Source organism: Rhizophagus irregularis, chromosome 4 (genome assembly GCF_026210795.1).
Source record: "Rhizophagus irregularis chromosome 4, complete sequence".
In the NCBI taxonomy this organism is placed as follows: domain Eukaryota; kingdom Fungi; phylum Glomeromycota; class Glomeromycetes; order Glomerales; family Glomeraceae; genus Rhizophagus; species Rhizophagus irregularis.
Genome location: NC_089432.1, coordinates 3384098 through 3397911, shown reverse-complemented (window position 1 = coordinate 3397911; position 13814 = coordinate 3384098). Strand labels below are relative to the sequence as shown.

At 29.1% G+C, this 13814-nt stretch overlaps 4 protein-coding genes across 4 annotated transcripts; 2 read left to right on the top strand and 2 right to left on the bottom strand.

Moving 5' to 3' along the window:
- Positions 1-262: 262 nt before the first annotated feature.
- Positions 263-1743, top strand: OCT59_024049 (uncharacterized protein; the record flags this gene model as incomplete). Its single annotated transcript, XM_066135136.1, has 1 exon — positions 263-1743. The coding sequence occupies one exon, from the start codon at positions 263-265 to the stop codon at positions 1634-1636; it is 1374 nt and encodes a 457-aa protein (XP_065991188.1). The 3' UTR covers positions 1637-1743.
- A 2711-nt stretch (positions 1744-4454) lies between these two features.
- OCT59_024048 (uncharacterized protein) lies at positions 4455-4814 on the bottom strand (the record flags this gene model as incomplete). The annotated part of the gene is made up of 1 exon (XM_025324899.1): positions 4455-4814. One exon carries the CDS (start codon positions 4812-4814, stop codon positions 4455-4457), a length of 360 nt encoding a protein of 119 aa, XP_025183773.1.
- A 5395-nt stretch (positions 4815-10209) lies between these two features.
- On the top strand, positions 10210-10801 carry OCT59_024047 (uncharacterized protein; the record flags this gene model as incomplete). The annotated part of the gene is made up of 2 exons (XM_025331711.2): positions 10210-10385; positions 10450-10801. 2 exons carry the CDS (start codon positions 10210-10212, stop codon positions 10556-10558), a joined length of 285 nt encoding a protein of 94 aa, XP_025183770.2. The 3' UTR covers positions 10559-10801.
- A 387-nt stretch (positions 10802-11188) lies between these two features.
- OCT59_024046 (uncharacterized protein) lies at positions 11189-13583 on the bottom strand (the record flags this gene model as incomplete). The annotated part of the gene is made up of 5 exons (XM_066135134.1): positions 11189-12330; positions 12413-12743; positions 12819-13003; positions 13205-13277; positions 13356-13583. 5 exons carry the CDS (start codon positions 13581-13583, stop codon positions 11189-11191), a joined length of 1959 nt encoding a protein of 652 aa, XP_065991187.1.
- Positions 13584-13814: the final 231 nt, after the last annotated feature.

Sequence of the window (13814 nt, the reverse complement as noted above, 5' to 3'; positions counted from 1 at the left end):
CTATACAGCTTTATTCTCACTTTCGAATATACTCATTTTTTAAAATGATTGTATGGTCCGGTGCGAAAAGATTTGTACCTCACCAAAAAAGGGATGGATTTACGCCAATAAAAATATCGTACGACTTAAATAAGGTGGGCTGATATTCAAGAATTTGTTAGAACATATCCAAACACACATTCTCTCAAAAATTTTTTTCCATACCATATATTCTCATTTCCTGAAACGAAATGGTGCACCATTAACAGATAACGAAAAATCAATGATAATTAACATTCACAACTATCTTTTGGGGGATAGCTCTACAAGTAATGATCATCATAAGCTAACATTACGCAAGCATATTGCTGAGATATTGGGTGTAGCTGAGGGTACAGTTGGAAGTGTGGTGTCGGACTGGTACAACCGCAGTGATGATACTTTTACACCACATAAAGTCCTCGGAAGACCTAAATTTCAACCCGATGAAAATGTTTCAGAACTTTTGCGTACAAAAATTTTGGATGCCAACAAAAAGGCTGAGCAACTTTCCACAGTTATCCTACGACAGTATCTTCTAGAACAAGGATATAATTTTTCTAAATGGAAGCTTCTTCGAGTATTACATCGCTTGGGTTATTATTTTGGCCAGGGAGAACGTAGAAACATTCTCCATGAGTCACCAAATAATGTTGCATACCGTTGCCGTTATCTTCGATTTCGTTTTGCTAATTTAGAAGGAAAAAATGATGTTCCACGTCGTCCAGAAGTCTTTCTTGATGAGTCTTACTGTCATTTACATCATACTTCACGCAATACATGGGTTCCCCATCAAGGTGTTGTTTTAGCACCTGGACATGGTCCATTAGTAGTAATTTTTGGAGCAATTATTGTATTCCGAAATGGATCTTCCAACAAACTACATGGTGAACTTGTTCCCAACTCTGTTCACATTTGGGACCCAACAATTAAACCTCCTGGAAACCGGGGACGAAAAAGAAACAATGCTGATGAATGGGATAACATTCCCGATGTTGTCAAAGATGCAAATATTATGCCAAATCAAGTAGATTATCATGGAAATTTTAATGCAGAAATTTTTGAAGACCTTTTTTCAACTCTTTGTAAAGCACTTTATGAAAAATATGGACCTGTAAATATTCATATGGATGGAGCAAGTTATCATAAACGGCGGGTTGAAAATATTCCAACTTCAAATACAAAAAAGCAGGAAATAATTGATTGGCTAAATGCTCACAATATTGTTTTTTCTGATGAATTAAGAAGACCAGAACTTTTGGAGCTGGTTCAAATGAACAAAGAAAAGGTGACATTTGCTTGTGTTAAAATTGCAAAACAGTATGAACATGAAGTTTCATTTACCCCTCCATATCATTGTGAACTTCAGCCAATTGAAGGTATTTGGTCAGTTGTGAAGGGTGAAGTTGCACATTCAGGCCCACATCCAAACCTTTTATCTGTTCGAAATACACTTTTAAATGCTTTTAAAAAAAAAATTACATCACAGGTAATCATTGGGTTCTGGAGAAGAGCACTTAAAAATGCTAAGGAATACTTAGAATTTGACGATAACGCACAATTAATGGATGAAGATTTTGACGAATATGATAATTCTGATGAAGATTGCGTTATTTAATCTAATATTCATATTTTGATTTTTCCAACATGTTATTGATATAATTAAATAAAAAAAAAAATTTACATAATAAAAAATTTTTTTTTCGGTCCTCTGTTTGAGGTACAAATCTTTTTGCACCGGACCATAGTTAATTAGAATAAATTTTCATTATAAATAACGGGTAAGCATTCATTTTTTTAATAAACAAATATTGTTATGTAAGATTAGTAATTATCTTAATTAAGAAACATGTTCCTTTCTTACGATAAACATTTAAAAGGTAAATTATATTGCTGTATACTATTTTTAGGATTGTTTAGTTATCTGTTATAGTCTGAAAAATAGTAATTCTAAATATAACATAAATTAGGAATTTAAATCTGCATATTTTATTAGACATAGTACATATAAATTGTCACCGATTACAATAAGTACTTCAGTAAATGCCCACGAAGCAGGAGAAGACTAGATGATATAGGGATTCTAGAATTGATATGAACGATGAACAGGATAAAAGCTTGAATCGTACAAACATTTGAAGATTTCTGGACAGTCATCTGATGGTGAATTGGAAATTAAATGATCACTGATGAATTCGAATCAAGTTGACATGTCAAATAGTAAGGCAGAGTTAGTTTCTAAGTTACTATTTAATAGTTTATATAATAAAAATTGGTAAGAAAAGTAAAAAGGGTAGAAGGGAAAAGGAAGTGGAGGTCAAAAGTAGGGGAGAAAAGCTTTGTAAGGCGATCGTTACCATTAGCTTTTTTACGTAAAATTAGTATGATGGAAAGGTTGGTCCGCTTCTGATCTTACTTATGGGAGATAATTAATCAATTAATATAAAAATGATATAATCTTTATAGTAATTAATTAAAAGTTGACAGTCAAACGTTTAGATAAATCATTAGCAAAAAATTTTTCTCATTGTTAGTTTTGTATATCGGGATAAGTTCAATTTAATAAATTCAAAAAATTGTTTAAAGATAAAAGTAAAAATATAATTCATTATTTTATTTACCATATAAGAAATTTAATTTTATTTCCAAAAAAATATTTCTCAGATTTTAAGATTTACAACTTGTTAGATTGAATTATTTATTACCTAAAAAATAAAATATATGGTAAAAATATATTAGAAGACTCGAGTACTCTAAGTAAGCTTTGCAGAAAAGACAGATTCAAGCCCCCACGCCTACTATCAACTGACGTTAACGATATATCGTGAGTGATCAAACTCGTGCAGAGGTACTGTCACATTGATAATAAGACGTGAGACCCACCACCAAAGGGAAGGGCCCCACATACAGAAGTCTGCGACATAGCTTGAGAAATTATTTCTGTTGTTTTCTCATTTAAGGTAACCAAACTTCTAGAAGAGGAGGATAACCGAAACACTCTAGGTGCACAAATCCCTTATACATCCCAGCTTAGTCATTTCCACTTACCAAAATAACAAAAAAAGCCCAATAACTTTATCTTTATTGACATTTAAGTAGAAACCTTCCAAGACTTTTGTATAAAGGATAAGAACGAAAGTTATGTATTAAATATAAGTTCAAGAAAAGAAAATGATAGAGTATTAAATATATCAAAACACGCTATAGATAACGCGTAAATATTTAACAAGAGTTGGTGGAGGGCGGTTGTTTAAAGGTGCTAGAAAAATGTTGGTGTTTGTATATTAAAGAAAAAAATGAATGTTAAAGAAATAAAGAAATAGCAAATATTTAAATAATATTTAAAGATAATAAAAAATAGTAAAAGGAGAAAAAAAACTTTCAAAACTAAAACTTTTAGAAAACTGAGAGAATAAACTTTCGAAACTAAAAAGTCCATGAGGAAAAAAAGCGTTTTTATAGATAATTTTACTGTGAATCATTGTGATTAGTATGATGATATGATGTAATATTATTTTACGCGCCATATCCATTACGCGTATGTTGATAATGTTATTTAAGTCAATCCCAGCTTATATAATCCCTGAGTTTCTGTGATATGTTGAAGAGTTTAAAAACTTTACAAATAAGGTATGATAAACTTATTTAGTAAAATATTTTTTAGGTTCAAAAATATCGAATTTAATAAGCACAGTAAAGTTTTGAACAAAGACTACAATTTAAAATCTGTTTAACGTTGGTTTTTACGTTAAAATATTTTGAATAGATTATTATTTTTCTTCGCTGGTAGAATAATATTTTTTTTTATAACTAAATTAGTGAAAATTACGGGTTTAAAATATAATAACCAGTTTTTTAAATTATATATTTATTTTATTTTGTAATTTTTGGTTAAATAAATTATTAAAATTTAAGCAAATACAGAACATGAAAGATTTTAAAATGTGAAATATCTTAAATAACGTATTTATTTACAGATTTTATACATAGATAAATGCAAGTATTTTATTTATCTTTATTATCAAACAATATACAAAAAATGCAAACTCATAAAAATTAAATAAAACCAATTTTACTAATTATTTCAAAACTTAATTTTGAGCGATCCAGAACACATCAAACCCCCCTATATACCGATACAGCTGTTTTTGGAAAAAAATATACAAGTTCCTTTGAAGTACAGTACGACACAGTACCAAACCTTCTATTTCTATTTAATTTTACGATGATTGCTTTTGTGTGAGTTGAGTAGAAATCAAATCAAGATGAACTAAAAAATGATTTTTTGAAGTTCACATCATATCGATCTTATAAATTAGTATTTGGGGATATTTTAGATAATTTTCAACACAAAGAACATATCATGTTTTATAAAAATACTGTATCTTTATTATAAATTTAAATTTCAATTATTAGAAATTATTATGTAATAAAATTCAATAATTGAATTTTATATTACCAATATTATCTAATTTAATAGTTAAATCATAATAATTCTTAATTTTAACAAATGATTGAATTTCTTTAAATAAAAATTCCAAATTATTTCGAAATTTAGAATCATTTCTAATAGAATAGGATAAATAATTCAAATTCTTATTCTTAATAAAATCTTTTATAACATTTAAAGTAACATCTAAATTATGAGAACTTCTATTTCTAATTAATAATCTTTTAAGATCAATTTGATCACAATTATCGAAAAGTAATTTTAAATCATCAGGATTAACCACAAGATTTAAATCTAAATAACATAAATTAGGAGGTAAAGAATCACATAATAATTTTAAAATCATTGAACTAATTTTCAATACATTAACATCATCATAAAAAATAACATTATAAGAAAAATGTTTATAATGATAAAATTAACTTCTAGGGTAAGAAATTTAAAAGTATTATTAAAATTGGAAATCATTTTAGATAATTTAGGAATAACATTAAAATCAGTATGACATAAATGTAAGAAATTGAATTCTTTCACAATAATTAATAATGGCATCAAATAAATGTTTTTTAAAATGGTATAAATAAATCCAATATCAAAAATCAAATTTTTTAATATAATAACCAACTTTTTGAACGAATAATTCGATTTCGATACTTTTTCTAACCTGAATATTTTTAATGACCAAAGTTTTGATCTTCAATGGTGTTTTAATTTTAAGTAAAGTTCGAAAAATATTTGAATCCAAATCGCAATCTTTAAATTGAAGAGATTCAAGTTGAGTAGGATGAGAAAGTGCATCATAACTCAAATCAAATGGAATATCTGAGCCAAAATTTAATGATGTTATTGATGAATTTTTAAAGAATCCAAGAATGAATGACTTAATATATCATAAGAAAATCGAAGAAAGTTGTGACTGTGATTTAATTAAATCTGTAATAATAAATTTTTCTTCTCTATCTTGATCCTAAAAGAAAAAATTCAATATATTTAATATAGTTGATGGAAGATAAGACAAAAATTGTTTAATTATAGAGAATTATTTGTTATAATTAAATAAATGAAAAGTAAATTCTTCAATATTTGATATGAACGTTGGATTATTTAAATTTAAAATCAACTCATAAATAGAATTAAAAAGTTGTTCATTATAAAATGCAAACGTTATATGTAGTTTGTTTAAAATGACATTATTTCTACAAAAAGGTTGTTGCCTTGACCAATCTGATTTCTTTATTAGATTCATCTTGTAATGTAATTAATTGATTATAAGCTTTTTCATTTGAAGTTCCTTGTAGTGTTGAGCCAATTTATAACATGTAATTCCATTCTGAAAGTATATAAGGTTTTTATTAAAGTATGATAATTAAATAAAGGTTTATATGAACTTATTATATCTGACTTGTGAAATTTAATTTTATTAATTTTATCTCTGTCATTTTCATTTAAAAATGAAAAATATGTGTCAATGAAATGATGTGATAAATTATTTCGATATTTAACAGAAAAAGGATCTTTCCAAAGTAAAGGTATCGCGAGAAAACAACAATTTCTATTTATCAAAATAGAAGAATGAAGTGATTTTATGATATTTTGCATCACTTCTGGTATATCACCAGAAAATGTTTTTGAACATGCCATTTGTTTTAAAAGAGAAAAAGAGAAATGAAAGGAGAAGTGCTCTATATTGATCAAAACCTATCATACTTTACATCATGTGGCTTATATATACATATTATTGGATGGGGGAGTAGCTATATCGGTCACAGGGCCCTTCATTGATTGGTGAAAATGGCCACTACGTGGCCCATTTTCATCCAATCATTCGGTCCTGTGACCGATATAGCCCCACAAAAGTGTTATCGTTCTGACGTTTTTGATCATGCATTAATTAATAACATCATAAATAAGCTTTCTATAAATTTCATTTTTATAAGCTTTATTTAAACTTTTCCTACAGAATATTCATTTACGTCATTTTTTTACTCCACTTTATTATATCAATATTGTGTTATTGCTATGGCTAATAAAAATATCGGTCTATGAAAATCTGCATGATCCTATTTGGCTGAACGATAACGTATAATCTAGTTTACGGAGCATTTTTTAAAATGAATATATAGTATCATTATGTCATTATGTCATATCTACAATAATAAAATTATAAACAGTACTCTACATTTCAAGCACCGTTATGAGTTCTAGCCAATTTTGTTAATTGCTTCTGCTATAGATATATGGCGCTTATTGACACAGCTTTTTTTTTAATATCGACTAATTTACTCACTAAATACACAGTGGGATTCGATATGCTGGAACCATCCATTCCAGTAAAAATTTCTGGTAATTGGTATATGGATATAAAATCACGTGAAATTCCGTTATATCAAGCTTTTTGTTTGTGCGACAGAAGTTCCTCTTGAATGAAGTTAATATATAAATCAGTTATTTTCTTTTATTTAGATATAATAAGAATAATAGATAGCGTGATATGTCAATGATTAGTGAAAAGAACAAAAGAGTATTATACACGCCCAACATCTTGCTTAAACTATAAACGTTAAAAATTGTAGCGTTTTCATAATAAATTATCATGTGACCAATAATTGATTGGCCTATTTTTATGTTAATCACCTGACTGTTATTACAATTACGCCAATAAAGATAAAATGAAAATTAGTTTCTGAATGACAAAAGGTTGAATTTAGCATTGCGAATGAGGGTAATTACGTCATAGTATTTCATTTTTGCATCATTTAGAAATTTCATAGATAATAGAATATAACATATAACTATTCCAATTTGAACGATTAATCATTCCGTTTCGTTATTTACTGATAATAGAATCTAACACTTATTCCAATTTGAGAAATTAATCATTTGATTAAATACCTAATTCGCATACTGTTTCATCATTTAGAAATTTTCATAGATAATAGAATAGGACGATTAATTATTCCAATTTGAGCGATTAATCATTTGATTAGATTCCCAATTCAGCATTCAATGGGATCATTTGTTTAGATATTTATACTCCCGTCTTATTCATTTTGTGTTAATCAAAAGTGAATTTTCATTCTTGAATTTCCTCGCACATACTATATATTATCGTTAAAGCTAATATTTTCCGGTGCAAGTATAGTTTACCACTAATTTACCGTATACGTTCTATAATACAGCGAAATGACTAGAGTAAGTTATCTTTTTTTCGTTATTACTTTCCAAGAGTTAATATTGAGCTAATTGTATAACAAATCCTCTAGTGCCGTATTTGTTGTGGTAATGGGAGGGTCTGCTGTGGAATTTGTGGTGGCGCTGGAGGTGCTATCCAACCTGTCATAAATGGGTTACAATTGAGATTAGTTTGCTCACGATGTGCGGGAACTGGTTCTGTGATTTGCTTATATTGTAATGGGCTTGGTTATAAAATCCAATGATAATTGTGTTGATAACTTTCACCCAGTGTTTTTCCAAAGTCTTTTTATTTAATTTATTATAATTTTCATACAATTTTTACCATTTGATATTCGATAAAGTCTATTGAAATCCAAGTGTGTCTAAATTTAAAGCTTTTGTTCTTTATTGAATGTTGTCATCGTTTAATAAATAATTTTTTATCCTTTGGAATAATAAAATCAAATTAAGTAATTATTCATAAATAAAATAATCACTAGAATGAGAAAATTATATCCATAACTTAAAATTGAGGGTAATTATTAATGAAGAACACTCTCAGGAGGTAGTTCAACATCATCATTAATGAGTAATGGTTCCCCTATGCTTTGGTCCATCAAGTGATTCAATAAAGGACTGGTTGATTTTTATGTACACGAACTTCTCCAATATCAAATAATTCATGACTTCAGTTCATATCGTACCTCTTCGTTTAGGCCCACCTTTAAGTTCCACATGTTCAAGTAAATAAACGTGACTCATCAAGTCTATTGTATTTACAAGAGGATTTGGAATAAACTTTCTTATTTTTTATCGCTTCTGCAGAGGGTCATACCTATTAATCTTGTAACAGAATTATTAAATTTTTCATCATCTAGTACACAAAGATATTTAATCCAAGTTCTGCACTGTTCGCTAGGAGCAAGCCTAGCTTCAACTGCTTCACGCGTAAGAAAAGTGTTTTTCTGCAATCAAGTGATCACGTTCAATAATGCTCACCTTACGTTTAGAATTAGCAATACTGTATTTTTACACCATGTTTAGTCAATAATTCTTTACACTTAGCTACATACTCTTTTCCCCTATCATGAGTGGACAATCTGGATCATCATATAAAGTCTCAAAATGCCTTAGCGGTATGTGTGGATAACTTATCAGTCAAAGCAAGACTACGGTGATAGCGTGAAGCTATATCTTTTACAGCAAACGATACTTAAATATTCATCTCATATAATTGTCAGAAGGCATAGGCATATTAAATGTCAGACATATTAACTTCATTAGGAATAGCAGTAAAGGAGGCATATGAAATGTACTTAGGATGAGGTGCATTCACTTGCCATACTACCTGTCTATGTAAAAAATCATGTACATCATCAGATAAGTCAAAATTATAACCTTGTTTTTTCACTTCCTCATGAAATTTCTCTACTGACCGATAATACCACCTAGGTGTATAATAAAGTTCCCTTAGGGTTAACAAAAGATAAAGATGGGTGTAACGGGTGCATATCGCAGAAATTAAGAATTGTGGAAAAATTAGTACCAGAGCTGATTAACAATATTACTAATAAAGAAAAATCCGCAAACTTGTAAATGATCTAGAATGCTGTGAGCGATATATTTCATACCTTGAAAAAAAATGTTGTATCACGTGAGGACGAAATAGAAAGATTAAAGGCAGAGCTTGAAAAATGCAGAGATCATTTGGAATTAAAGGAGGAAGCATTGGTTGTCCAAGATAAATCGAATCATTCAGTTGGAAGATACAGTAGGAAAGTTTAGGACTGATATCAAAAAATCTCCATATAAAATATTCCTATAGATAACGATCTTAACCTTGACAGCTTTAACAGCCTTAATAGCTCATGCAATCCAGATCCAATACAACGCATTATAAATAATTATTTACCAGCAATTGCTGATAGACTACTACAATTCGCCAGCTTATAGAAGGAAGAGTGCCTTTAACTCAAACTAATCTTGACATACTTTGTGATGATACTAACCATTTTTTAGACTTGATTCGTCAGGATGCAACATCATTGCAAAATTCCACTTTGGATCTTAGAACTTTAAAACGTCAGAATCTTGCTAATATTGCGACAGAGCGTGATCAATACCAGAATCTACTGAATAAAGAAAATAGGTAGTGGAAGATCTTAGACATCAGCTGAATGAAGCCCGAGCTCAGGCATTAAGAACAGATCGGATGATAAAGAGATGAATGAAATGCTCGCAGAGAGTACTGGGAAATTGCTGAAAATAGGAAAAGGCGAATTAATGATTTATTAATGCAAAATTTTGCATTACAATTACTTAATCAACGAAAAAATTGGCAAATTACAGTCTATAGGAGAAATATTCGCAGATGGACTGTAAGATATAATCATGATACTGAAAGATGGAAGAGATGTCATACTGGTTGTATTCGTTAAGCTCAAAACTGGAGGTAACAATTCCGAGCCTCACAAACTCAAAATAACAATTTACAACAGCAAATTAATAATTTACAACAAAAAATTTTAATCTTACAAAATAATGGACTTTTAAATCAACAACCAGGAATGGCATGGTATCCACCGCCTAGATTTAGTGACTCAGCACATGAAGACGTAGACAATTTCATTAAAGATTTCAGATTATATGTCACAGCCTCTGGAATGACAACTAACAATGCTGCTGGAAAACAGAGAGTTTTAGCATTTTTCGAATTATGTTTAACCGGAAAGGCTGCAGATTGGTACGAACAAAAACTAAAGAACAAAAAGGGGAAATTAACCCATATTAGATGTGGAATGCCTTAGCAATATTGCTGCTGAAATAGCTTTGAATAATGCAAATATAATTGCTGCTCATATAGCTGCGCCAGATGGCTCCTACCGTAATAGGAGCAACTATTATTCTGGTACATGATGTTCATACGGATGAGGACTGGTTTTATGCTGCAGGTGGTGAACATAATGTACCTAATGGTGTCATAAATAACAACATTGCAATGGAGAGGTATTTCCTCCTATATGTAAGGCTAATTATCATTTATCACCTCTATCTAGTAGCACGATTTAAACGCGTACATAATAATAAGGAGAAATGCGTTGCTATTGCCTATTTGAGCGTGAAGAAAAAATTGTTAAAATAAACGTTTCTGAACTTTTTAATTAATATTTTTGTGCTATTTTTTTTGTCCAAGATAAATGTTACACAAACTAATAACATTCGCTAAAATTTTAATCGTACACCCCTGGTTCAATCATTGATATTTTATTTTACAATAATTTTCATTGTGAAATGATGCATAACTGCGTCATATGTTTGATTTATTTTTTAAGATAAGAAATCATATATAAAAGCAAAAAAACGTATTTATCTATAAATTGATAACGGGGGAAAATTAACCGGCAAGGAATTAATGTTAATGCTGGTTATGGTTTGACTTGGAATTATGTAATTCTGGCCACCGGTTAATTTTCTTCCCGGTTAAATATAGTTATTTTATGAAAATTAATAATTTATTAATAAATAATATGCACGAACCAAAATAAATTACAAGATTTTACAGTCATCACGCCTAACTTTTGAGAGTTGATATAATTTATTATGTGCATCTTCATGTCCTTGGTCAGCAGATTTTCTATACCAATAAGTTGCTTTATCAAAATCTTTTGTGGTTCCGTATCCATTTTTATACATAAAAGCAAGATTATATTGAGCTTGACTATCCCCTAATTCTGCTGCTTTGTGGTATAGTTCGAATGCTCTACACTTATCAATTTTGGTTCCAATTCCACATTCATAACAACGTCCTAATATAACAATTCCACCCAAATATTCTTCAGATGATCTTTCAAATAATTTGAAAGCTTTAACATGATCTTTATTAACACCATCTCCATTTAAATATAAAAGGCCAAGATTGTATATCGCTAATATATTTCCGTTATCTGCAGCTTTTTGATACCAATGAGCAGCCAATTTTAAATCTTTTATAATACCTACTCCCATACAATAACAATAACCTACATTTGATTGTCCCGCTGCATAATCTTTATTTGCTACTTCGTCAAAATAACCAAAAGCTAATTTTTCATTTTTTGTAATTCCATACCCGTTGTGGTAACATATTCCAACGTAATAATTTGCTAATACATATGATTTTGATTGTCCTGATGCGCTATTATTTGATTTATTAGATGCATATTTAAATAATTCAAATGCCTTTTCATAATTCTTACTTGTCTCGACTCCCATATAATAAAAATATCCAAGCAAAACCATGGAATCTACGTCATTCTGATTATCTAGTAATTGTTTGTAAATTTTCAGTGTATCAATTTCATTTTTATTAAAATAATCAATAATGTTCTGCTTTATTAAGGTTAGTTCCTTTTTTTCTGTTATTGTAAAAACAAAATCTAATATCTCTTTAATTATTATATTCGGATCCTCTTCTTCGAGTAAAACACTTGTCTTTTTATTGGATGATTTTAAAGCTCCTGTAGTTATTTCATCAAAAATTTGAGATAATTCACCTCCAACTAATGAATTGTTAATACTTATATGAGTACTTGAACTAAATGTTGGTTCATAAATAATTTTTGCATTATCTGACGTATTAATAATTTTTTTCAATCTTGCGACTACGTCATTAATAGTTGGGCGGTTATCTGGTTCACTATTCCAACATTCTAAATAAAAAAAGTAACTATTAGATAGAATGTCGTTGATAACGGGTTGACCACTAGTATAAATCATTAAAATTATATTTACCAACATAAAGCTCAACATAATTACCAGGTGTACCTGGAACAATGGTTTCTCTGAGACCCTGTGCAATTCGTGCGGCTAAATCACAATTATATTGTTCATTTTCGAAAGGTGGTCTACCACTTGTTATCTCCCAGAAAAGCACACCAATACTATAAACGTCACTTTTTTTATTTAACGAATATGGTTGCTGTCCGGCGAATCCTTTTGGATCAATATAAGGAATAACGCCAAATAATTTTGATTGAGAGTTGGATATTTCTTTAATTCTTTTTGATAATCCAAAATCAGATACCTTAATAGCATTCTGATGAACTAACACGTTTCCAGAATGCTATGAGATGATATAAATTATATAAGTTATTTGACACAAATAAATCTTTCGAATTATTAAATTATAATGAATTACCAAGTCGCGATGTATAATTCCTTCATTATGTAGACATAATGTTGCACAAGCCAATTGATATGCCAAGTTACATTTGTCATTCCAAGTAAGTTTACTGAAGTTTGTTTTCAAATAGTTTTGTAGGGACCCGCTATCAGCATATTCCATTACCAATAAGTACTTCATTATTTGATCATTTGTATTTTCTAAACATTTGTTTTTTTTTAAAAAAAAGTTATTTAGTGTTGTATTTACGGACAACTGCAATTGTTTAAACATAAACGTCGAGAACATCCAGATATATAAAAAGTGTGATATAGTATGGTATAAGTTGTGTCTTTTACATACGTTCTTCGTATGGACCCAACAGCCATGAAGTACAAACAATTAAGTAACTTATTATATACCTTGATCAGCAATTGTAATTCCACAAAAACTTATAATATTGTCATGAAAAGCAACTTCACGTTGAAGGTCAAGCTAAATATAATTATAGAATAAAATTTCAGTTAAAGTTATTATAATGACATATTAAGAACAAGTGTACTTTATAGGCACCTCATGAATAAGTTCCTTAGCAGTGGTGTTATCAAGTTTAAAAAAAGATTTTAATGCTAAACATTGTTCCGAATTTTTCCAATTGGCACGATAAACTTTCCCAAAGCTGCCAGTACCAATTTCTTGAATATTTATAAAATATTTATATTCATAATGTTTAATATATTTTTTAGAAATGGCATCCTCAACCCATTCATCCCAATTATCAGTTTGATTGTTTTGAGACATGGTGAATATTTTTTTCTTTTTTTTTAAAAAAAAAAAATTAAATTAAAAGTATATACAATTTTATAGAAATACAGAAAGTTTTGTTTTACTCGAAAAAAAAAATTTCATTTTACCATAAATTTAGTCTTACAGTTACACAAAAATTATACTACTATGTATGGTACAGTTTGTAATATGTAATATTATTTAATTTATCGTTGTTATTGCCGTTTTCAGAAATGTTTACAATCA